General features: G+C 40.6%; 1 protein-coding gene and 1 long non-coding RNA gene across 5 annotated transcripts; one reads left to right on the forward strand and one right to left on the reverse strand.

Annotated features, from left to right (window-relative positions):
* Positions 1-4,155: 4,155 nt before the first annotated feature.
* Positions 4,156-26,624, reverse strand: abch1 (ATP-binding cassette, sub-family H, member 1). Of its 3 annotated transcripts, none has more exons than XM_078787236.1 (20): positions 26,108-26,202; positions 24,264-24,409; positions 22,172-22,331; positions 21,929-22,083; positions 18,911-19,018; positions 18,335-18,428; positions 15,008-15,082; positions 14,733-14,913; positions 14,568-14,664; positions 14,320-14,488; positions 13,844-13,944; positions 11,185-11,255; positions 11,049-11,098; positions 9,399-9,455; positions 9,235-9,305; positions 9,065-9,153; positions 8,248-8,351; positions 6,365-6,524; positions 6,164-6,268; positions 4,156-5,009 (listed from the first exon to the last, which is right to left on the reverse strand). In XM_078787236.1, the coding sequence occupies exons 2-20, from the start codon at positions 24,395-24,397 to the stop codon at positions 4,903-4,905; spliced, it is 2,088 nt and encodes a 695-aa protein (XP_078643362.1). In that variant the 5' UTR covers positions 24,398-24,409; positions 26,108-26,202; the 3' UTR covers positions 4,156-4,902. The 3 variants fall into 3 exon arrangements, with proteins under 3 accessions (XP_078643362.1, XP_057914978.2, XP_057914977.2); XM_058058995.2 differs by lacking the exon at positions 26,108-26,202 and adding an exon at positions 26,395-26,624 and having other exon boundaries at positions 4,157-5,009; XM_058058994.2 differs by lacking the exon at positions 26,108-26,202 and adding an exon at positions 25,866-26,000 and having other exon boundaries at positions 4,157-5,009.
* LOC131108165 (uncharacterized) lies at positions 21,315-22,950 on the forward strand. 2 transcript variants are annotated; one of them, XR_009120419.2, is made up of 4 exons: positions 21,315-21,506; positions 21,964-22,095; positions 22,216-22,381; positions 22,465-22,950. It is a non-coding gene; the product is annotated as an uncharacterized LOC131108165 (long non-coding RNA). The 2 variants fall into 2 exon arrangements; XR_009120418.2 differs by having other exon boundaries at positions 21,317-21,506; positions 22,653-22,950.
* Positions 26,625-26,943: the final 319 nt, after the last annotated feature.

The raw sequence follows: 26,943 nt of genomic DNA on the forward strand, positions 1-26,943 counted from the left end.
TAGTTGTATGTTAACTTTATGCGGCTTTATGTTCTATGTAAAGAATAAGAACATCCAGGGTACAGGGAAGGGCTGTAACTTAGCCCGTGTCCGACATAAATAGTCCTGCTGCCAGTCTATAAGTGGTTGCAGAGGACAAACCTGCCAAGACGGGGAGCAAGATGTTTTTTTTTGTTTTTTTTTTTAAATCTCTCAAAGGCCTGTTTTATTTTAAGATGCCCTTTTAATCCCTGAGGTGCAATGAGGACTCTGATCTCAACTCCTACAACCACCGACATGCGTAATCTGCATTTAAATATAGTTCTTTGTGTAGCATTTAGCACACTCCAACTGGACATGACGCTAGGCAACATCCAATCCAAAAAAGTATTTCATATTCTTTCCAAAAATAATAATCCCAAGTTATTATATAACAATATTTGTACCTATAAATAATAGGGGATTAAAATGATAGAATGGATTGAGTGAGGAACTAATCCAATGTCCAAGTTCCCAAAGTGGGGTATGCATACCCCCAAGGTTACACTGCCAGAGAACCTGGAGCTCAAAGCCCAGAGGGAGCTGACGTCATTGCAGCACCCCAATGAATGTGTTGCTCACACGCAATGCCTTATGTTAATTTTTGAGTGTTAATTTGCTGTCTGATGAATTTTGTTGTCAGTAAAGTGTCCTTTGAAATATATAACGTCCAGTTTAATTATTACATGAACAATTATAAGCTGCACCCAGGCCAGAATTTGGTTACCCATGGTTTGTAGGGCATATGGTTGAAGAAAAATGCTGAGAACCTCAGTGTGTGGTATCATATATTGTGCTTAAATTATTTTTAAAATCATTTGGTGAAAATATTGAAAATATGATATTATATGATATTAAAATTTAAATTTTATTTTTCAATTTTTTTAATTATTATAATAATAAATAATAAACTTTTTCCAAAAATAACATACAAGTGTAAATATTTAATTTAATTTAATTTATCAAAGTGTTCCTTAGTGAAATTCATACATTTACTGTAAATTGATGCCATAAAAGTCTATGGTTATTGTGATATGATCAATAAATCTTAACAATGGTCATCCCGTGCAGTCCAGCACATCATCATACATTAATAGTCGCACACTTTAGCCAGTTGGCTAAAAACTCAGCCGTCAACCCACTTACCAGAGCAGCTCTCGAGGCTTCGGGGAGCGAGGTTTACTTCAAGTCCTATCATGCAGCCCCAGTTCACTCACTGCATTATTGTTGCCATGCCAGCTATATGTGTCCACAACTGAAACATTATGTAACATTGTAAAATATATTCTATAGCTCCATTTCCATTTTTTAAGACTGGAAAAAAAGACACTCATTGCAATTAGTGGCGTGCTGCAAAAAAAAAAAGGAAAAAGAGAAAATGTTGGCCAGATGTTGTCCCTATTAAACTGGCCCTCCGTCTAACGTGTGCTGGAACTTTGCTGTAATTGAAGCAAGCCTGCAGCATCTGCAAGTGTTTCATCTTTTTACTGCCCTGGCTACCATGTTTCACTCGCAATGTCACTTTCTGATCACAACAACTCACACTCAGGCAATGTATCAGGAAATATGACAATTATTATGATCATTTCATTTACATTTCAACATATTATTATTATTATATTATTATATTATTATATTATTATATTATTATATTATTATATTATTATATTATTATATTATTATATTATGTATTATTATACATAGTATAGGCATAAATATTTTTCTAAACCCCAAGAGGAATTTAAAGATAATATTACATCATCATATAAAGAGACAATTGCCCCCAAAAGGAATTAATCTTAATTAATCTTTTGTAAAGATATTGTATTGAGTTTCTTTATGCCAGGGGTGTAAAAGTGTAGAAATAAAACACTATAAAAAAACCAAAAATTAAATGAAAAAGGCTTTTTTACAAATAAAAAAATATAGAAAAATATTCTTTCATTTTTCTGGGTGGAAAAAATTTGGATTTTCCTGCTTTATGCCATCTGCCAGCAAACATTATCTCTCACAAGCGAGGACGTCATAAAATGTTCTGAAAAAGGCCTGCAATGAAGCAGGAACAAACACACCCACTGTCAGCACAAACCAGTCAGTCAGGTGAAGCTCCAGAGGCGGTTGGGTCATCATCATCATCATCATCACCACTATCACCATGGCGACGAGGTACACAAGTGATGCAAGGGGGAAGCGTTATGTCATCGGGAGGCCTCCGGCTGTTTTGTGTCGCCACGGGAACTGGTGGGGGCTTTTTCAGCCAAGCCAAGGTTCCTCCTCATCATCATCATCACTCTTTTATTGTTTGGAAGCACATGAGACAAGAGAGGCCTGTCTGTCATCAGGTGTGTCAATACCTATTATGACCTGTAGGGGAGGACAGAGGAACATTATGCAGACTTTGGATTACAGTAGATTATTGGAACTATGCAAGGGTACATAAATGTGCTTTTTCATACTTTCATTTTTTACCGCTTATCCTCACGAGGGTCGCAGGGGGTGCTGGAGCCTATCCCAGCTGTCTTCGGGCGAGAGGCGGGGTACACCCTGGACTGGTGGCCAGCCAATCACAGGGCACACATTTTGGAATGTGGGAGGAAACCGGAGTACCCGGAGAAAACCCATGCATGCACGGGGAGAACATGCAAACTCCACACAGAGATGGCCGAGGGTGGAATTAAACTTAGGTCTCCTAGCTGTGTGGCCTGCATGCTAACCACTCCTCCGCCATGCAAAGTTTGCTTTTTATTGCATTAAATATATTCATTCCGTCATTCATTTTCTACCACTTATCCTCAAGAGGATCGCAGGGGGTGCTGGAGCCTATCCCAGCTGTCTTTGGGTGAGAGGCGGGGTACACCCTGGACTGGTGGCCAGCCAATCACAGGGCACATATAGACAAACCATTCACACTCACATTCATACCTATGGACAATTTGGAGTCGCTAATTAACCTAGCATGTTTTTGCAAACTCCACACAGAGATGGCTGAGGGTGGAATTAAACTTAGGTCTCCTAGCTGTGTGGCCTGCGTGTTAACCACTCGTCCACCGCGCAAAGTGTGCTTTTTATTGCATTAAATTTATAATAACATTAAATTGTATAAAAACAATTTGTCAGTGTGATTCTGACAAATGAAAATAAACCACCGTATCAGCACTTTTTTCCAGACCCTCCCTTAAATGTAATGGTTTCTTCCTCACAGCCCGTTCAAAATTGCATATTTACAGTATGCTCTTGCTAAGTGGCCATTTATCTGCCAAGGAAGCATGTTTGTAACAGATAAATGATAGCAATCTTCTTGTAATGTACTCCTGTCATTGTCGATGCTTTCCATTTTGTTGAGGGTAAAAAAAAGCATAGGACAGATTTAAGTGAAGGTTCCATACGGAGGGCGTGGCCTAATGACTGCACTTCACACAGTGCATGACATTTACAAAGTGTAATATTAAAAAGTCCATAAAAGGAGCGAAGCAGCGAACAGACAAGTTGTATCTTGAGGGATTACGCTGCACATAAAAAGTATTTTTATCAACCTTATCATGACGTTCTAAGCTATAAAATGCCTGAGAACCTTTTGGCAGGGGCACATGACGTCGACAACCATCATGATGTTGACTTGGACGAATCACGTCATCTTTTGCTGAGTTTATGCTGCAGCTACACAACGTTATTCAGATTTTAGCCAAAATTAGAGATTTCCATGTGAAAATGTGAATCATATATACTTTAAAAATGAAGATTAAATTCCTGGATCTGCACCTTTATCCAGATCTGCACCAAAACAGAGTTAGGCTCAAGCATTATTCAATTAGAAATTAAAAAAACAAAATCCTGGCTAAGACCAGGGTTCAATTCTACCCTCGGCCATCTCTGTGTGGAGTTTGCATGTTCTCCCCGTGCATGCGTGGGTTTTCTCCGGGTACTCCGGTTTCCTCCCACATTCCAAAAACATGCTAGGTTAATTAGCGACTCCAAATTGTCCATAGGTATGAATGTGAGTGTGAATGGTTGTTTGTCTATATGTGCCCTGTGATTGGCTGGCGACCAGTCCAGGGTGTACCCCGCCTCTCGTCCGAAGACAGCTGGGATAGGCTCCAGCACCCCCGCGACCCTCGTGTGGAAAAAGCAGTAGAAAATGAATAAATGTTGTGTGCCCTATGCCTGGGACCATAATAAATGAATCCTTCCATTTTCTAGTTTATCTCATTTAATTCATGTTATTAGTAAAATATCCATGTGGGGTTGACTGTGCAAACAGAACACGACGTCACATGTGCAGGTCCAACAGGTCATATGACCTGCGAATGGACTTCCACTCTGTCCGGCAAAGTGGAACGGGACAAAAATACTGCATGTAAAATAACAAAAAATAATTCCCATCACCAGAGTCTTCGTAAAGTAGGTGACACAGGAACTCAATGGTCTGTAGCTTGAACATCTAAATATGTCATCCAGCACCTGAAATATTCTTTAATTCACATTTTCTTGCTTACACATGGACTTTTGTCCATCGAAAATCAAAATACTGCATGAACAAAACTTAGTCTACTATACGTATATATATATATATATATATTCCAACACCACTTTGGACTGCCTTGAAATAATACATTACGCATTACGTGTGTGGGGGAGCAAGCAGGATGGTCCATATTTGTGTGTGTGTGTGGGGGGGACGACAAGATGCATGTAGAAGCAAAGAAACACAAGTGTGTAGTTCTACATGCCGCCCATATATGCAGCCTGTTTTGGGGGAGGAGCTACAACATCACCCGCTTGCTGCTGACCACCCTCCTCCGCATCCATCCACCGACGGGGGCAGCCCCCCCCCCCACCCCAGGTCAGTGTTTGATGATTCTGGAGCTTGATGTGATGACAAAGAGGTCACGTCCTGAGCTTCAAGATGACCGTGGCCAGGATGAGGAAGAAGGTGTTCCAGCCCAGAGTGACGGCAAAGCCTCGCCACACCATCATGCGACTCAGGTCCCAACCTGAGAAACACACACACACACACACACACACACACACAGCCATTTTATTTACATCTTTACCTAATTAAAAATATATAAGAATTGACTATTATGATCACTAATAAGACAGCTTAATGCAATATCAAATATTAACTAATAGTAAATGTACTAAAATTATGCAGTTAAGTGGTAATTTAATTTAAATAATTTACAAACACAAATTTGTTATTTTAATTATAGAAATATTGTATAATATGTTTTAATATATATATTTTTATATTTTTTATATTTATGTAACGATAAATATATTTATTTTTGAAATACATACCAATATAAATAAATATATTCATATTTTTAACTTTTCATATTCATAATATTTATATTTTGTCTCATAATCTGGTTTCAATTATAAAAATATTGTATAATTATGTTTTTTATATATATTTTATATTTATGTAACTATAAATATATTTATTTTTTAAATAAATACATACCAATATAAATAAATATATTCATATTTTTAACTATTCATATTAATAATATTTATATTTGTCTCATAATCTGGTCATTTATTAATTTACTGTTCATACTAATTTACTAACATATCAAAGTATTTTTAAGCTATTTGAATTTGTATTTTTGTATTTAATTTCCTTTTTTATTTATTGAATTTACTCAATTTACGCATTTTTGCGTTATAAATATTTGTGTTAAGACCTATTTATGCTTAATAATATTTTTTATGAAATAATGTATTTTTTGGGAAGTTATTTTTATCTGTACACCATGTTTATTTCAAATTGTTTAATTAAAAAATACCTACTTATTTTTTGTCATTATTCGGGTGTACAAAAAATAAAGTCTAAAAATAAATATAGAACAATAACTTGCCGTATTATCATTGTAGACTATAAGTATAAGCACTCAGAATAATGAGTGCTCACTGCGTATTCATTATTGAACAATGTAAATAAATAGTTGATGCTATGGCCTAATCAGCCATATTGACATTGGACATGCAATGCATAGGAGCTAATGTGACTTCCTGTAATTGTTTTGTGTCACGTAACATCAATTACGACAGAAGACAACTCGTCATTACTTAAGTCGCACGGTGTCATGCTACAACAACCGTTCCAGTGTTATTACATAATGTGTGTGTGTGTGTGTGTTACCTCTGTACATGATACATCTCAAGGCTTCTGAGGCGTACGTCTGAGGGAGGGCCAAGCTGAGGTAGCGTAGCGGGTAGGGGATACACTCCACAGGCCAGATGATACCTGAGGCGCATGAGCAGACATGTTGTATAAGACTACATGATCCCCCATTAAACATAACGCCCTGCTCTACCAACATTTACTCAGCCATGAACCCACCGCTCATGATGAGGTTGGGGTAGAAGATGCCCAGCGCGGCCTGGTTGGCGCTTTGCTCGTTGTCGATGGCGGCAGAGATGACGAGGCCAAAGGAGATGCCGGTGATGCCCTGCAGCACGATCAGGATGACCATCAGCACCAAGGAGCCTTCATTGGGTATCTGCAATGTGCAAAAATACTTCAAATGGATACACATTGCAGTATTATTCAGTTTGGTTGAACTGTAAATGTGAAATTTGCAACAATAGCGACGTGCTTATTATTATATATTATTATTATTGTTATTCAAGTGGGGAGTAAGATGTCTGTTTTTCTTAAACACGTCTCAGGAACAATCATTCACGTCACGACGCTAGTGCCCAATGAGCCCAGGTTATAATTCCACTGATTGTATTAGTTTGTACTTTATCCCTATACGGATGTTTGTGCCGCATCGAAATGTGCAACTTTCCAAATTGTATCCTTGCCAGCATTTCTTCATTGGATTCTCATTTATATTGGTCATGTTTTCATAGTGGCTGCACGGTGCTCGAGTGGTTAGCACTCAGGCCTCACAGCTAGGAGACCTGAGTTCAATTCCAGCCTCGGCCATCTCTGTGTGTAGTTTGCATGTTCTCCCCGTGCATGTGTGGGTTTTCTCTGGGAACTCCGGTTTCCTCCTACATTCCAAAAACATGCTAGGTTAATTAGCGACTCCAAATTGTCCATAGGTATGAATGTGAGTGTGAATGGTTGTTTGTCTATATGTGAAAAAGTGAAGCGCTGTGAATACTTTCCGGATGCACTGTGTCGAGAAAATTCATGAACTGCAGCAAAAAGTGGCTTTTGCTTCTGAGTTTCTTGGCATATCTTATTAAGCAGCTGGTGGCAAACCTCCTGAAGTCCTACAAAGCACTTGGCTACAATATGTACAATAAGATATTTTACAAAGCCCTTTAAGGGTTTTAAATAGAGCATATAAATATAGAGTAAATAAATGTGGTGGCAACACAGGATGCATTTTGTTGTCCTAGTAAGGAACCACATGTTAAACTGGGACACCCCATCACTTGTGTTGTGGCATTGCTAGATATAGGGTGTCCCACATGGTTCCGACCTAAAATAATGCACGTGTGTTCTGTGATATCCAAAAAAAACAAAGATGGGGTACTGAAAGAAGCTGCAGCATAACACTAAAAGAAAGTCTGAGCCGGAGACCCAGTAAACCCAAATGTGCAGACGTGTGTACAGAGCGCTGGTACGTGCGTGCGTGCCGGAGCGCTCGTCCTCCCAGTGTAAAGACACCGTCCGTCTCCCATGACAACATGCAAAAATAGAGCGGCGCCGAGAGGGCCACGCGACCGCTCGGTTGCCACAGCAATCAGGCGCTGTTGTTGTGGTGATACCGCAACCCCGCCTGGGAGAGACCGCCGTCGCCGGACGTGATTTATAGAACAGGCGCTTTGGACTACAGCACCTTAATTAACACGCACACACAACAAATACCGTTATTTTGTCCGAGGGCCTTCCAATAAGGCCCCGTTTCTGCTGGTTTAATTTTAGGAGCATGTAAAGTGACCCTGCTGACCTTGAACACATGGTTACACAATTTCCTTACAATGCATTTCAAGGTCAAAGTAAATTGTGACAGCATAGCGGGGGCCTTGACATGCAATCAGATATTTGACGATGTAGTAAAAATGCTAATGAAGCAGCTAATAAGCCTGTAGCATTAACCTTCAACATGTCAGCTGCACACCTAATCAAACCTGGAGCCGGCACTCATGCATTTTAAAAATAATATCAGAAAATAGGGGGAGGGAAAGAGCTCATTTCTGTAAACGGGTCGTTCAAGCAAACGGTGCATAATATCTAACGTGTGTTTGTATGTGAGGGGACCGCACCTTGAAGACAAGCAGGATGAAGAGCAGCATGAGGACGATCTGGACGCTGATGACCAGCAGCTGAGAGAAGAGGTGAGCCAGCATTGTCTCCATCGAGCTCACACCTGGTAGGCACACATGCGACAGAATGCATTAGGATCAAATAAAGAATTTATATTTATATTTAATTTTTATATTTTATTTATATTAAATATATATTGTGTATCACTGTTTTTCCATTTGTTTTTAAAAATGAAATTAATTATTAATTTTGAATTAATAAATGTACAGAATGCATTAGGATCAAATAAATAATTTATATTTCTATATTTTTTTATTTTATTTTTATTATTCATATTTTATTTATATTAAATATATACTGTGTATCACTGTTTTTCCATTTGTTTTTTTAAATGAAATTAATTATAAATGTTTAATTAATAAATATACAGAATGCATTAGGATGAAATATTATATATTTTTTTATTTTATTTTTATATTTCATTTATATTAAATATATACTGTGTATCACTGTTTTTCCATTTGTTTTTAAAATTGAAATTAATTATTAATTTTGAATGAATAAATATACAGAGTGTATTTAGATGCCTGCCTTGAGTAACACTTTACAATGATAGAGTGTCTCCCTCCAGTGGCACCATCTCGAATTACATAACTACACCTTCATTAATTCATACAGTAACTATACACATGCTATGATTTAACGTTTGTTGCTATTGCTATTGTTGCCATGTGCTATTCAACTGTAGTAAAAAAAATGTTATACAACAATTCTCAACAAAATGACATGACAGCGCTTAGAACTTTGACCTCTTACCTGCAACCCAGCATCGGTACAGTAGCCCCTCTTTCCTTTCCAGCACAAAGGAGAGGGCGGTCAGGCCCACGGCCAAGTAGAAAGTGAGGCTGGAGGACAACCAAAACAAGAAAATGAAAGTGGAAAAGTATTGGCCATGTATGCTCAAGTATTGACATCGTCAAACTCACCTGAGCACAGCGCCCGGTGTCACAAATGTAGTGAAGTCTGTGTTCTGGCTGCCATAAATGGGCTCTTCAAACTGCACAACGGTGAAGAGGGAGGTGGAGGCGGCATAAAATACAATACTTGGTAATAGCTTTATGTTGTATTAACAATATGAAGTATTCTTTACCTGTATAGGCAGGGCAACCAGGTAGGACATGCTGCCCAATTTGCTCTCCACAAAAGCCTGCACAGCAAACAGAAGAGTCACATATACACCCTCCAGTCACAGCACTACCAAATCCATTATTTTGTCACCCCAAAATTTGCACTTTGCAGATTTTGTGAGCAGCGCAGTCTGGCGCACCCAAGCCTCCATCCCTCCCACCGGCGCCAGTGGAAAAGATGGCGAATAAAAGGCGTAAGAGGGTTTAACACAGCCGAGTGTCATCTTAACCAGTCAATTGAACGCCTCTCATTGCCTTTAAATGTGCAGGACTGGACTGCGCATCAGAGGCCACAATACAAAAGACACACTCAAGACATGATATGTGCTGTTCTACACTGGCCACTAGGTGTCAGTAATGTTACTCTGATGAGACATAACCACAGGAAGTACGCTGTACTCTACCAATACAAACATGTGAGTTTGTTATGTCTTATTTATGTCTAATATGTCTTATTTTCTGTTATATGTCTAAAATATTAGGTAATATGAGTGTAAAGGTGACTATAGGGATGTTATTTAATGACTAGAAGGCTCTACTGATGTTGAATATCAATTTTAGAAGCTCCTACATGAACTCTACCAACGCTAACATATGAGTGTGTTATGTCTTATTTATGTCTAATATGTCTTATTTTCTGTCAAATGTAGACCTCACAGCTAGGAGACCAGGGTTCAATTCCCACCCTCGGCCATCTCTGTGTGGAGTTTGCATGTTCTCCCCGTGCATGCGTGGGTTTTCTCCGGGTACTCCGGTTTCCTCCCACATTCCAAAAACATGCTAGGTTAATTGGCGACTCCAAATTGTACATAGGTATGAATGTGAGTGTGAATGGTTGTTTGTCTATATGTGCCCTGTGATTGGCTGGCGACCAGTCCAGGGTGTACCCCGCCTCTCGCCCGAAGACAGCTGGGATAGGCTCCAGCACCCCTGCGACCCTCGTGAGGAAAAAGCGGTAGAAAATGAATGAATGAATGAATGAGTGTAAATGTGACTATAGGGATGTTATTTAATGACTACAAGGCTCTACTGATGTTGAATATCAATTTTAGAAGCTCCTACATTAACTCTACCAACGCTAACATGTGAGTGTGTTATGTCTTATTTATGTCTTATTTTCTGTCAAATGTCTAAAATATTAGGTAATATGAGTGTAAAGGTGACTATAGGGATGTTATTTGATGACAAGAAGGCTCTACTGATGTTGAAAACCAATTTTAGAAGGTCCTAAACAGGTTTCCTATGCAAGAACTACAAAAATATTGCATTTATAAATGAAATATTTGTCAAATAAAAGAGTGATTACTGTATATGCTAATATATCTCAACTAAACATCTTTAGCTTTGTGTTATAAGTGACATCAAATCAGCAAATCAGTCAACATATAGGAATATATTTCATTATAATATACTTCATTAATCATTAATTTACTCTATGTTTACAATATGCCAAAGGCCAAACATAACATGGAAAATCAGACACCATCAGACACCTCTGCAGTATAGCAATAAAGACACAATAAACAATCTCTGTATTGTGACATTACCGCCATAATTATTGTACTATGTGGTTAACAGCATTGACAACAGTTTTTCCACTCCACTTTACACACCTGAAAGGCCTGGTGGAGTTTCTGCTGCAGCATCAAGGCAATTTGTCTGTCTGGAAAAACAAGAGGCAACATGGGAAACATCATCTTTAACCTGTCAACAAGTGTCACTGTGGGTAAAGTGAAGTGGGTGTCTTACTCGTCTGGTCCAGCCAAACGTGCACTGACCCTCCATCCACCACTTCCTTGGACACCTGCTTCTGGAACATCCTGGAATCATGTCAAAGTGACCCATTAAAACCACAGGAGCCTAATTTGTGATTCCATCACATGATTTGATTTAACGGCAGGTCACATGATGCTTTCAGGAGACAGGAAGGACGAGATTGTCCGCCTCGGCAGACAACAACACTAACAAGGACCGTGATTCACACTTGAAGAGCGTTATGAAAAGACACATGACTCTCGGTTGCAGTGTGGAGGGGAAACGTGTGCAAGTCGATCCCATAGAATGATTTATAACATATAGTCACTTTTATACTATAAATATTATTTGTTTACAACACATTGTTCCACGGTAATGTGCAGGCCACTGGATCGCTACGGGGACACAAGGTCAGGATGTCTCCTGGAAGCCTCCCGGGAAGTAGTCAGGTACACGAGAGTTTGGGATTCCCTGCTTAGGCTATTGCCTCCATGACCCGACCTCGGATAAGGCGGATGGATGGGTCTATGGATAATAGTCATATAGTAATTTCATATGTCAATTTATGACATGGCGGCACGGCGGTCGACATTATGGTACACATAATGTCATTGTATGGTCATATCACCTCGTACTTTGGTACAGGACAAAAAATGTAAAAATTCAAAATTCAAAAAAAAAAAAAATGTAAACGGTATTATGGAAAGCAGGAAGTGAACAAATGTAACAGTTACTGATTGTAAAAGTACCAGATGGAAGGGTAGGATTTAATAAGCTTTGCTTCTTCCTAGGCGGCACGGCGCGCGAGTGGTTAGCGCGCAGACCTCACAGCTAGGAGACCAGGGTTCAATTCCACCCTCGGCCATCTGTGTGTGGAGTTTGCATGTTCTCCCCGTGCATGCGTGGGTTTTCTCCGGGTACTCCGGTTTCCTCCCACATTCCAAAAACATGCTAGGTTAATTGGCGACTCCAAATTGTCCATAGGTATGAATGTGAGTGTGAATGGTTGTTTGTCTATATGTGCCCTGTGATTGGCTGGCGACCAGTCCAGGGTGTACCCCGCCTCTCACCGGAAGACAGCTGGGATTGGCTCCAGCACCCCCCACGACCCTCGTGAGGAAAAAGCAGTAGAAAATGAATGAATTTATGACATTTTTAAAAAACCGCCATAGGAGCGATGTCCAAACTGCGATGTAGCGAGGGGCAACTGTACAATATACTCTCTGGACAAAACGGAAGTTAGCCAGGCAGACCTGAGGGATACCTCTCTGGATGTTGCCAAGTGTGTTAGCCCCTGTCGGCCAACATAGAGTATTTAAAAGCCTCTTTTACAATGTAAAAACAAACTGTTACTGCTGCATGAGGAAGTACCGACAGGTTCACATGGCCCTCCACCCGTACCAACCAGCCACGTGTGCAGCATGTGCAACATTAGCGCCAAGACTCCTCTGCTCTTCAGCACCGGAATGCCGTCGGAGCGCCGCTTTTGGTATGTCGCCAGTGGCGGCCTTGTTTGCTGTGGCTTTCTTGTGACGCACAAAGGAGTGTGATCCCGTGCGTCGCAGACACACAATAATAAATGCTGAGTAAGTGAAGTGACAACTGGGGCTGAGCTGTGAAATGGAACACTGTGTTAGCTAGACGCATAGCAACGCTGTTGAGGCGATAGCAGGTCGCAAACTCACATGGTTTCGATTGTTTGATGAATTTGGAGCTGCATGAAGGAACATTTAAATGTGCGTGCAGAGTAAAAAAAAAAAAGTCAACAAGTCTGAAATGCTAGCATCACACATGCCAAACAGGGGACAGTATTTGTCTATATTTGTTTAATATGGTGCCCTGTGATTGGCTGGCGACCAGTCCAGGGTGTACCCCGCCTCTCGCCCAAAGACAGCTGCTGAGATAGGCTCCAGCACCCCCCGCGACCCTCGTGAGGAAAAAGCGGTAGAAAATGAATGAATAAATGTTTAATATGGACGTTTTACTGGTAGTATGCATGAAGTTACTTCAAGGAACATCACATTCCCACTTCCTACAAGGAGTAGGAAGAATCTTATTTAATCCTGCATCATTAATCTTTGTTTCCAAAACACAATGTGCCTAAATTTAGAGATACATATTTTGTATTTATTAAGTGTGTGATGAACTTCTTGGTATTCAGCACCACAGCCAATATCCAATGTTATTGAAACACCAACATTAGACTCCGGTTGAAATGGGTCATTTTATCCATCAATCCATCCATCCATTTTCTATACCCTCATTAGGGTCGCTGAGGTATGCTGGAGCCTATCCCAGCTGTATTTGGGCAAGAGGCGAAGTACACCCAGGACTGGTTGCCAGCCAATCACAGGGCACATATAGACAAACAACCATTCACACTCACATTCATACCTATGGACAATTTGGAGTCGCCAATTAACCTAGCATGTTTTTGGAATGTGGGAGGAAACCGGAGTACCCGGAGAAAACCCACGCAAAAGAAGAACATGCAAACTCCCCATAGAGATGCCCAAGCGGAGATTCAAACCCAGATCTTCCCAATATGCTGACTGTGTGGCCAACCTGCTAACCACTCGTACACCGTGCGACCACAGTAATTACAATAATATGAAAATAAATCCAACAATGTGAACTAGAGCGAACTCCTTACCTCTGTGTCAAGTAGCTGGTGAAGTTCTTGCCGAAGGCAATGACGCCCCAGAACTCTCCGTTGTAGATCCCTCGAAAAGCCTCATCATGAGACAAGTTCACCTGTAAACATTAGACAGCAGTGCCTTAGATTATAATTATAATAGGTAATTACCATTACAATTATCATTTGGGACGAATATGTTTCCTATTGAGTGTTGTTTGACTGCTTCCTTGTTGTTGTGTAAAGACGTAAAACTCATTTCAGCTTCCTTTTTCATCACATGAAACCACGAGTGAGAAGCATCTCATGTACTGTGCAAAAGATTTGTTGTTTTATGTCCATATATACAGGTGGCTACAATGTCATAACTGCTATTAACAAAAGTTAAACAAGTGTCATCCTGGTTCATTCGAGGATGATGGCGAATAAGTACTATTGTCATTCTTATCATGGAGGCTTCCAGTGTTGTGAAGTGACTCAAATAATAAACAAACCTGCTGCACACTGGTGTTGTCCAAAAAGGAAAGCAGTGATTGGCTGTAACCGTTGGCGGAGGTCTCATTGTTCACCACGGCAACCTGGATCCCCTTTGGGTCTCCTCCCACGCACAAACAGATGAGTGTGATCTGGATGACCGGCAGCAAGAACTGGAAACATATGGCGCTACGGGAGCAGAGGACGAAATGAGTAGGAAAGGCAGCAATCGGTTTGTTGACATTTCCTGTGGATTAAGTGAACGTACCCCGGCATCCTCTTCATCCGCACTAAGGTTTTGATGGTGAGGGCGGCGATGTTCCTCCACTTGGGCACCATGTGTCTGGCTCGCACCTTCCAGCTCACTATAGAGTCACACACCCTCTTTTTAGAGTCTTTCTTTCAGGTGATCTAACTTTTGATGTAAAAACACCTGTGTGCTTGACGTCCTCTATAGTCCGCTGCGGTCCCTTCTCAAGAATGGGTCGGCTCTCGTCCCGCCCGCTATCGAATGATTGGCTGTTCCCCAACACGCCATCTTGTGAGCCGGAGCTGTGTTTCAGGCACATCTGGTCTGAGGTCTCGCATAGCTGTAGGAAGGCATGCTCCAGGGTCTGCACAAGGAGCAAGACCAGGACAAGATTTATGAAAGGGTTTTTTAAAAATGTTTTTACCGCAACATGTGCTGTCCCATGACTTCCTACTCACTGCAGAGCTGTGCTGCTTCATGACCACATCTGGAGGACCTTCAGCCAACAGGCAGCCGTTCCTCATCAGGCCCACCTGAACACAAAACAAATCATTCAATTATAAAAAAATTACTGTAAGTATAAAACAAAACAAAATACAATCGTAACATGGGATATTTAGTACACAGAAATATTTTTTTCATTTAAATAAATGCTTTTTTTTTTTTACAAACAGTGCATGTAATATGACTGGTTCAACAGTAGCCTCAATCATCTCCTCCTCCTGGGAACCAAAACCACTAAAATCATCCTCTTCAACCGTCTGAACCGACCCCAAGCCTGTGATGTGTTTCCCAGCACGAAGCCTTTAGATCAATCGCCTTCAACCGGAAAACCACAACCCAGATCATGTTCTCAGCAAAAAGTAGCGATGTGCAGATCAAGACGGAAATATCGATATCTTCAATACTTTGATACATCAGTCATTTGAGCTAATGTATATCATTAACAGAAACACAGTGTAAGTGAATTATGTAATTAATAATTATTCATAATTAATGCAAGGCTGCATGGTGAGGAGTGGTTAGCACGCAGGCCTCACAGCGAGGTGACCCGAGTTCAATTCCAACCTCGGCCATCTCTGTGTGGAGTTTGCATGTTCTCCCCGTGCATGCGTGGGTTTTCTCCGGGTACTCCGGTTTCCTCACACATTCCAAAAAGTTTAGGCTAGGTTAATTAGTGACTCGGGCTGGACGGCGGCCGAATGGTTAGCGCGCAAGCCTCACAGCAAGGAGACCCGGGTTCAATTCCAACCTCGGCCATCTCTGTGTGGAGTTTGCATGTTCTCCCCGTGCATGCGTGGGTTTTCTCCGGGTACTCCGGTTTCCTCCCACATTCCAAAAACATGCTAGGTTAATTATCGACTCCAAATTGTCCATAGGTATGAATGTGAGTGTGAATGGTTGTTTGTCTATATGTGCCCTGTGATTGGCTGGCCACCAGTCCAGGGTGTACCCCGCCTCTTGCCCGAAGACAGCTAGGATAGAATGAATGAATGAATGAATGAATGAATGAATGAATGAAAATTAATGCAGTAGAACCTGACTTACCCCCCCACCCCTCAGATTGGCTGACTAACATCAACATAATCGGCTGTCAACATAACCAAAACTAGACATTGCTTCACATTTACGAGTGACTTTAGTCTTTGGGGCAAGAAGGTTTTAATCAGATTAGTGGGTCAAATGTGCCATAAACAACATTTCCGGTTGCTCGGCAACCACTACGTCGTGCCTCACCTGACATGCTTCTGTCAAGGTACAAATGAATCAGTCACCTAGAGTAGACAGACTGGTTTTAAGGGCTCTTTTGTTAGCAAGAAGGGCCACCTTAAACCTGGGGAAAAAAAGCAGGCAATAGACAATACTAGCCAGATGAGTGACAACATACACAAGCATTCTACATATCAGGGTAGTCCATTTGTTTCCAGCGAGGGCCAAAAAATCAAAGCCTGCTGGGGGCTACTTTCATACATACTGTATTTTACATTAAAGATGCTGAAGCCAAGATGCAATGTGACTTTAGGAAAGGGACATTTTTGTTTACTGAGCTAATATGCTAATATTCACATATTGTCAACACCAAATTGCCATTTGTTGATAATTGACTCAGCATTGGATCACGCTGTGTTTTTATTACGTAACACTATAATTATATTTCACCCTTGCATGCAAACACATTGGTATACAAAAGATAGACATCATGACTCATGTAAATTAGGCGTGTCCAAACTGCGACGTGGGGACCATTTTCAACACGCTGCTTGTTTTTTCATGTTAAAAAATTATTATACAAAATTATGATACATAATATTAAATCTTGGCTGCACGGTGTGTTAGTGGTTAGCACACAGACCTCACAGCTAGGAGACCACGGTTCAATTCCACCCTCGGCCATCTCTGTGTGGAGTTTGCATGTTCTCCCCATGCATGCGTGGGTTTTCTCCGGGTACTCCGGTACTCCAAATTGTCCATAGGTATGAATGTGAGTGTGAATGGTTGTTTGTCTATATGTGCCCTGTGATTGGCTGGCGACCAGTCCAGGGTGTACCCCGCCTCTCGTCTGAAGACAACTGGGATAGGCTCCAGCGCAACCCTCGTGAGGAAAAAGCGGTAGTAAATGAATGAATGAATGAATATATTTGCTTTGTCACCAAAACCACGTTTTGTTCAGACGGGTTAGCTAATATTATTACTAGGGGCAAAAATAAACCAGGGGTCTACACAATCATCATCTTGAAACCGTCATAGAATACTAAAACGTCGGTCTAACTAGGTCTTGTAGTCACACACCGCACCAAAGCAAGTGTTGAGTGGATGAGCTGGAGTAAAGTACACACATGAATAATGAACAGTAGTCTGACAGGGGAAACAACTCGATACTGATGGGGAAATGTCTTGCCATATTTGTGGACAAGTGTTTTCACCACCATAACCAATATGAGCATGGACAGTATACTTCATTGCACACCGTCCGATACCCAGTACATAAACATTCTGCCTTAACAAACTTGAACCCTCTGAACCAACATGGACTTACTCACACTGCTATGGATTTTCATACAAAATTCTAACTAGAATGTTCCCTTGGGGAAGGATCTTTAAAGCTCAAAGAAGTGAGGCTTTGGTATACTAATCTATGCCTGCACACCATTCAGCCTTTGGGAGACTTCAAACATAAAGATCGCTTAATGCTGAACTAACAAAGAAGTCATGGAATGATTTATGCCGTGCCAAGTATTTATTTGTCAAGTGTGACATGTGAGGTTCTATGACCTTTTGTCACTAAGCTGTTAAGAACACAAACGGACAAATGTAGTGCCCTCGGAATCTCCAAGCGGAGGTTCAAACCCAGATCTTCCCCATCACCTAACTATGTGGGCAACATGCCAACCACTTGTCCACAGCACAGCCGCATTAACGAACCATAAAACACGACGTAAACACACCCATACAGCCTGAGTCTGCACTAGCATGCTCTGCTAAACTAAGCTAACCCTGCTAGATTCCAGTCACACGCTAAGATTTCATTTTATTTGCCAACTTTTGCTGGTTAGTGTTTCTTGAGCGGTCCGCCGGGAAAATACGTCCCCAAACCAATTCTCCTTTTCCTTACAATGATGTCATTTCATACATATTATGTTCCGTTTTTACCAGTATTCCTTCTTTTTACTAACCAATTCCACCAGGAAACCTGCAGGTTGCATTGGGCCCCCCTACTGATTTACAGTGACAGCAATAGTTGGCAATTAGCTGCCGTGTTTTTGTGTGTTTTTACACCATCTCACCATGTTAGCTTGCCTGGCCTCCTCGATGTAGTGCGTAGTGATTATGACGGACACTTTGCCCGTCTTCACGATGTTCACCAAATGCTGCCATATCCTGAAAAAAGAAAAACACTCATGTTAGAAAATGAGTTAAATGAGTTAGTTTGTATGTTTATTTGATCCTTTTACTGTGATATTTAATACTTTTCTATGTGTATTTCAGGAAAAAAGGAAAGAGTAATATAGTCCAAAACATGTTTCTGCAACGTTGACATCAGTGCACTACCTCCTGCCAGGAACCAAGTCCGGTTTCACGTTTCTTCTTAATGTTACAGAGCCTTCAAGGACTCATGTGATGCACACACACACACACACACACATGGGTGAACCTTTGTGTCTCATGTGACGCATACAAACACTGAAACCTCCCCGGTGTAAATGCACTGTATTTAACTCCTGCTAGGACCACATTAACAGTTCAAGTTGCAGGTGGTTATTAAGAAATAATTGTATACAGCAGAAGACAAACAGTGAGTGACGCTAGAATGTGGAGAACAGGGCGCAGACAGTTGGTTGTTCCAACGCAATAGTACATACTTGGCTCTGAGAACAGGGTCCACTCCCACGGTGGGTTCATCCAGAATAAGCAGCTCTGGATTCTGCAGCAGCGCCGCCCCAAGAGAGACTCTTCGCATCTGCCCGCCACTGCAACATACAAAGTCAAAAGGATGGCAAAGGTGAATCCCAAAGTTGTTTAGCAACCGTAGAGTGGTAGGAGTCTAAAACAGCGACACCAACAAAGACGATGATGACAGGACTTTTTGGTATGATGTTTATTTGTTTCAGAAGGAACATCACATGGTTACATTTGCGCAATTCAGCATGTCTGAAAAGGACATGCTATTGTCTATTACTGATAATTCATTCACAGTATACCTTTTACTTGTTGACACTTACAATATTTCACTTTGTCATTCGCATTTTTCTCACTACTAGTATGAAAACATTTAATAAAGACGCTTGTTTGCTTTCAGCTTACTCCTCTGACTCAGCAATGCTACCTTGTTTTTTCTATTGTTGAACTTTATGATGACAGGCGTGGTAGTGTCACTCCTGCCGATACTGGAATGCATGTATCCATGTTATTGACATGTTGTTCCACATCAAACCCCTTTGACTGCAGAAGGTTGGCCACCTGATGCTCTGTTGGAGTAACATTGGGTCATCTTTGGTTGTCAGCTGCACTGGCATAAGACCAGTCACGGTTACATTGTTTATGTGTGTCGACTGCTCCAAATCATCCACTCTGGACGTCATTTGAGATATAATGCGGCCCTTTTCATCTTTTATATCCACTGATATAGTTCATCTTCAAACAGCTAAAATAATGCATAAGGCTAAAAAATAACCAATTACCTAAAAATGTCATCCAATACTTCTCTACAAGAGAGGAGAAATATGATCTCAGGGAAGAACTACATTTGAAACACTTATATGCTAAGCCATAGCATTTCAGTATGTGGAATCAAACTATGGAATGGATTGAGTAAGACCCTCAAACAATGCACAACGATGAGCCAATTCAAGAAACAATACAAGCAGTTGATGTTTGCTAAATACAAGGATGAAGAGTCTTGAACCAGTCATGATGTGCCATATATATCACTATATCGATAGTTACTATGGTACCCATTGTGTCACTGAATGGTCATATAATGTCGTACTTCGGTATGTGACAAAAAATAAAATAAAAATAAAAAAGCAGGAAGTGAACAAATGTAACAGTTACTGATTGTTAAAGTACCAGATGGAGGGGTAGGATTTAATAAGCTTTGCTTCTTCCTACTCCTTTTGGACATGTGGAACTGTGAACTGATTATGTGATGCATTCAATTGTAATCTGATGCATGTTCAAATGACATAAAACCATTACCATTATTACTTTTCCTTCCAGCCCATCCATTTCTTTACAAAGTGATACATTTTCATTCTTCAAATGCACAATTCTCTCTTGTATTGTATTTTATGTCATCATTTCATTCATTGAAATTGAAGAAAAAGATATTGAAAAGACAAATCCGCCAAGGTACGCTATGAAACCAAAGAAAATCCGGCATGTTTTCCCCAGCCAGTGTGTTACATGTAGGTAACATGACAAGGTGTTATGCCACACATGACATGAATGTTGCATGGAGGGCTAATCAAGCTGCTTTCAGGGGCCTCTTTGCAGAACACAAGTGTCTTTTGTGTGGGGAACAAGGAGCCAAATGAACTCAGCAACTCTAATTTTAAACACCATGGAAGACAAAATCGGTCACAATAGAATGAAAGAATGAATGGCACCCCCCAGACCAGATCAGCACCAATTTCTACACCTTCCATAATAACTCTTACTGCATATGGCAGTTTGACATTTTAAACTTTCATGTTTAAGTAAGTAATAAGTTACAACTCACTCTGGCATCGTCCTTGAACTTGTACGCAAATGCAATGTTTGTAATGTTAATACAATAAGCAAGCTTGTATCAAACAAGTCAATCATAACCAATAGCCACGTATACATGGACCAAAATATTCCAATTGCATTCGGTTTATTGGCTCAAACGGAAAGAATTTAACCTTTGTTTACACCTCATTCCGAAAGAACAGTACCAATCCGAATGAACATAAAATCGGATTCACATGAGTGGAATATTCCTTTCCCCAATCCGATTGAGGTATCTTGTACCCGCTCAAATGGAAAGTTGTCAGGGTGCGTTCTTCTTCGTCGTGTTTTTCTTCTTCTGTTGTTTATTGGCGGTTAGCAAGCAGCTTTCAGTGTGCATTACCGCTATCTGTGGAGCACAATCTAAACCCTTCTATACTTTATTCACAGGTCCAGTTTTTCTTTAAAATATATATAGAAAATATATATCTATATAAAACATGTCCCGAGTTTAATTATAAAATATTAGCAAGATTGAATTTTATCTTTTTTAAATTTATCCCGGGTGAGTTCTTTCAGCGCATGCTCAGATATGACGTAACACGCAGCTCGAGACGTTCTTCGGTTTTAAAAATGGAGGCCAGCAATGGGCACTGGACTGCTGCGGAAAGTTTGTTTTTGTTCCAAACTAAATTTCAAGACTGGACGAACGAAAAACTGGCAATACGGAGTTATTCCAACAAGTGAAAGAAAAACTCTGAGAAGCCGGTATCACGTGATGTTGATGTTTACGCTTTACTGCGCATGCCCCATTGACTATTCTGTTTGATTATATGCATGTAGACAGGAGATTGAAATATTCTTTTCCATGTATACCATTGTTTTAGGAAAAGTAATTCGGAAAGATTCCATTCAGAAAGAGGAAAAACTCCTCATGTAAACATAGCTAGTGAGTTGTGGAAGTTCAGTGACACCACGCAAGAGACTTAATGTGGTGTTTTGAAGACTGCAGACAGAACAAATACATCGCTCCTATCTAATCAGATAAAGTCCAATATTCTTATCGGTGATGAGTGTTGACGTTGTGATAAAGGTAAATGTCACTCAGCAATACTGGCCCTATATTTACTTAGTATTTGGATCGATACCAACATTTGCCTACATCTAGTATGTGTTGACTTTCTTCCTACCTGAGATTCCGAATCAGTCTGTGCTTCTGTGGTAGATCCAAAAACTCAATGAGGAAGTTCATGCGGGCCTGGGTCTCCTTCCACGTCAACCCATGGATTCGTCCGTAGAAAGTGAGCGTGTCACTGATGGTGAACTCGTTGTACAATGCCAGCTCCTGTATTAACAGGTGAGTGGCATCAGACCCCCAGTGAGTTTTTTTTTGAGTGGAAAATCTGCTACACTTTAAAGTATCGGAGACTTACTTGAGGCATGTATCCCACCATCTTCCCCGGGACATCGTGACCAGGAAACCCAGGCGGCTTCCCCAGCACGCTAATATGACCCCGGGAGATTTTCAGAGTGCCGACGATGCATTTCAGTAGAGTGGTCTTCCCGCAGCCGCTGGGGCCCAGCAGGCCGTAGCTGCAAGGCGACAATGCAAATACCACGTCAGATTCCTGGTTGGATTCCAGGTGAGATGTGACATCTAACAGCTTTGTTTTTGTGGAGTTGCATGTACGCACACGACACTAAACATTGTCCAATCTCTTGTCAGATCAATGGTAACTGGGAGAGCATGTTATCACATAAAGTTGCACACGGAGCTTAGTGTTTTTAACAAATCCATCAGATCATGACTATGTAAACTAAAGAGATGATGGCACCAACGATAAGATACCAGAGTTACGACGTGCCTTGGATATAAAGTGCGTCACAACCTGTTCCACTCTCTTTCCCAATCAGGAGCTACTCAGTGAGGACAAAGTGCTCATCACACCATCTGTCATCAGGCCATAAAGTGAAAGGAGTAAAAGGTCTACTCTACCAAATTAAAAACTTTGGCAGAAAAATATTAACAATCTTAACAATTATATATTTTTAAAAATTGTATTTGGGGTTTAAAGTCTTTAACGCACTTTGGACACCAGTGTCCTTGTGTGTCTTCGAATATTTCTTCGGCATCATTAGTTGTTGTACTGAGGAACTTTCACTCATCACACAGAAAAGAAAAACAGGTCGCACGATGCCGACTGGTGAGCATTCCGAGTGTTCACATGGTGGGTGCACACAGAAACTCCTTCACTCATCAAACAGAAAACAAAAACAGACCTCACGATGCTCATTGCTGTCTGGCGTGTATTCCATTCCTCATCCAATACTACGTAGTTATATGTTTTTATTATTTACATTTTATTTTCACTTCAGAGCAACTTTAAGACATAAAAACAGCCACAAGTAAACCCACGGGGAGAAGATGCAAACACAGAGATGCCCAAGCCGAGAATCGAACCTAGTTCTTCCCAATCTCCTTACCATGTGGCCTATACAAACTCAACACTTGATCACTGTGCGGCCAGTTCCAAAGGTGAAAACTGGAGTTATATTTGTAAAAAAAAATTTATTTTGATGGGCTGCACGGCGGACGAGTTGTTAGCGTGTCGACCTGAGTTCAATTCCCCCCTCGGCCATCTCTGTGTGGAGTTTGCATGTATGTTCTCCCCATGCATGCGTGGGTTTTCTCCGGGTACTCCGGTTTCCTCCCACATTCCAAAAACATGCTAGGTTAATTGGCGACTCCAAATTGTCCATAGGTATGAATGTGAGTGTGAATGGTTGTTTGTCTATATGTGCCCTGTGATTGGCTGGCGACCAGTCCAGGGTGTACCCTGCCTCTTGCCCGAAGACAGCTGGGATAGGCTCCAGCACCCCCACGATCTTTGTGAGGATAAGCGGTAGAAAATGAATGAATGAATGAATGTTATTTTGTCAGTTAACAGCCATAATTTCACTTTGTCAGAAATGTGCAAAAAAACAAAGTTTCTCTGTCCACTGGTGCACATTTTTCATTGGCCTACAGTATTTCCACAGAAATGTGTCACTTCAGAGCAACTTTCAGGTTTGTCACTTATACCTGTCACTCAAGGAATGCTGCTAGGTGTCGGCCCAGTGATGCAGTAGCTCACGTCAATTGCCGTTCATGACGTTAAAGTGCAGCACATGACAAAAAAACAAACAAGTGAACAACACGCCTGTGCAGACGCTAAGTATGGGACTTCTCTGAGACATCTTTATGAACTAACGACACCTAATGTCACACGCAAGGGTAGCGCAAAGATGCGTTTATTGTGAGCTGAGCAATGTTGAGACCTTATCAGTCAGTTAACATGACAAAAGGTATAAATGCTTAGAAGACAGGTCGGCCAGGTCCTGATTACCTTGGCTCACCTGGGAACATTCAAGTGAGCCTGATGCAGGATGAATGCAAACAAAATGGTTGGACACCCCTCATCGATTGACATGGGTGCAAGTGTTGCGAAGTGACGGCAGATTTGAAGAGTGAGGTGTTCCACTTACATGTGTCCCTGTGGTACAGTCAGGTTGAGGTTGTTGAGGACTTTCAGTTTGCCGTATGAGCGGCACACGTCCCGGCAATGGATTGCTGACGTTTCCTGTATGGGAGGCAGGGAGGCCTCGAAATCACCTTTCATGTCCCCTTGTATCTGCAATCATTGATGGAAAAAATGGAAAATTCTTGGAATTCATATATGTGAACACATATGTCATATGAACTTCAGGCAAGTTTTTTATTTATAACGTGGCAGCAAAACTGCAGTTAAGCACAAACAGATTTGCATGTTTAGGTTTTCTCACTTCCACCTTACTTACTCCGCACTCTCCACATTTATTCTCAAATATTTACGGCAATAAAGTCAGAAATTTATGAATTTTTTCTCATATAATTTACCACTTAATTCTTGTAAATTTCCAACTTTATTCTCATAAATGTCCAATTTTTTTCTCCTAAATGTACAACATTTATGACTTTAATCTCGAAATCTCAGATTAATTTAATACTCTGCCCCATCCACATGCCCAAGGCCAAAGGTCACATAAACGCCCCCTTTTCATAGCTGTCCCAGGCAGTGCCTGTAACATAGTTATACGTTTTTTCCCCGTAAATGTACGACTTTATTTTGTAATATTGCAAGTTTTTCCTTGTAAATTCACGACTTTATCCTCAAAATCTCAAATTATTTGAATACTCCGTTATAACAGGCATTACCTGAGATTTATGTGGCCTTTGGTAAAGGTAATAGTACAACTTTTTTTCTCATAAATTTGTGAATATTATGAAATTTATTCTAAAAAAAATTACAACTATATTCTGTAAATGTATGATTCTTTTTCTCATTAATTTATAACTTTACTGTCATACATTTACTAAATTTACAATTAAATTTACAACAAAACAGATGAATCTGTTTTTAATCTGTAATTAACTGTTTTCACAAAAAATATAAAACTTAATTCTTTTAAATTCATGAGAAAAAGTTGTAATATACAAGAAAAATGGTCATGGGCAGGTGGAGATTAATCTGAGATTTTATTCTCGTACATATACAACTTTTCGCAAAACCTGAGATGATTATTTTTTTCAATGTGGCTCTAATACTCCGTCGTACCACTCAACAATGACAGATCATCTGAACAAAATATAAACAATATACTTTATCAATGTAATATCTGATCCAATTTCGGGTAGATTTAAAGACCCCAGCACTGAAGTGACATTCCTGCTAATAATCCAGAAACGCGTGAAGGAGGTGACCAGGCGAGTTATTTCTGCAAGAATGCAAGCAGGGGAAAGAGTCAAAGTGGTTTTGCCCTTTCAGTCAAAAAATGAACAACAACAACATTCCCACAGCTTCACTTTGCACCTTCTCATACCTGGAGACAACTTCTTGACCTGACACAAAACTACATAGTAATTTCAAGTGAAAACAAACCTCTTTCTCGCAACTAAATCGCTCCTTTAATCCACCATCTCTCATTTTCCAGCAAAGAGATTAGAGAGGCTATGTTGCATAATCTGTGGCATTATGCTCATGCTCACTTTTGGAACTTCAATTTTACACCTGCAAAAATTCTTAAAGAAGCACAGAGAGCAAAACTCACCCGTGGTGGAGATGATAAAGATAAAAAAAAAGATGAGGAAGGACTGATGAGGTGTCTCTACTGACTGCAGCAGCTTCTTTAACCCAGAGAAGACTTATAAATACGCACATGCAAAAGTAGCAGAACAGGTTCAACCCAGATTGCAATGAATGAAGCAACGAATAGCACAAAGTCTCCGACAGGTGGAGACTACATCCACAAATGTGTGCAACACATTTTCAGACAATCAAAAATAAACTCACTGAGCTCCATTCATGCAAGCAGCCATTAAGGATGAAAAGCTCTCTTGCACTAGTGATCAGGAAGAATTCCCACCTCGCCTGCCAAAGTGGAAGAAAATGGTCGCGGCATATAACCGCCACTGTGCATGCACAACGAGATGCATCCGCCGGGGACCACTTTCACTTCCGCATGTAAGTGCACAGTGCAGCCCCCATTCCCATCCATCATGAATCTGCATCCTCCATCATTCTACACACGCCTGCAAAAAAAATGGCGTCCGCGGATCTACACTGCATAGGCATTTTACCTGCTCCATCTCGGTGCCTTCCACTTCCACGGAAGAGACCGACGCAGCACCCGAACTGGCAGCATCCATGACCATGGCAGCACAGGAGGATGAGCTGCACCGCCTCATCACCAGTACGGCGATGCCTGCTATAATGCAGAAGGGGAGGGGGGTGTGCAAGTCGCGGGGGCGTGCCGAGAGAACTATTTACTGTATAGATTTATATTTTACATTCAACGTGTAGATTTTTTTTACTCACAAATGAAACAACAGTCAATGTTTTACCTGTTTATGTAACAGCTATTGGCGCTGATGTTTGTTTCTTATCTTTATGACGTCATGACATCATAAGGAAATACTGTATAAGCAAATCGTTCTAATCGTTATAACAATAATCACATTGTCTTTTGTGGAAGCTGACAATAAGTAAAATTAGGTAACCCACGTTAATTCCTGGCTGACACTTCAACCTAACTACAGCATTTGCAAACAATTTAGTTTAACACAACATTTACCAAATATTGTATATAATAATTATTTAGTTTTTTTGGAACATTGATGTTTATAGTT

This window comes from Doryrhamphus excisus, linkage group LG20, assembly GCF_037039965.1.
Source record: "Doryrhamphus excisus strain RoL-2023G ecotype Guam linkage group LG20, RoL_Dexc_Guam_v1.1, whole genome shotgun sequence".
NCBI lineage: Eukaryota > Metazoa > Chordata > Actinopteri > Syngnathiformes > Syngnathidae > Doryrhamphus > Doryrhamphus excisus.

What these genes read in the sequence shown, in the direction of transcription:
- abch1 (XM_058058995.2), bottom strand. Translation starts at nt 26,502, where the DNA reads ATGAGGCGGTGCAGCTCATCCTCCTGTGCTGCCATGGTCATGGATGCT. An exon ending in GACCCTGTTCTCAGAGCCAA is followed by an intron (nt 18,429 to 18,910) that starts GTATGTACTATT and finishes TTCTTTTTTCAG; the next exon opens with GATATGGCAGCATTTGGTGA. An exon ending in GTACCGATGCTGGGTTGCAG is followed by an intron (nt 8,352 to 9,064) that starts GTAAGAGGTCAA and finishes TGTGCCTACCAG; the next exon opens with GTGTGAGCTCGATGGAGACA.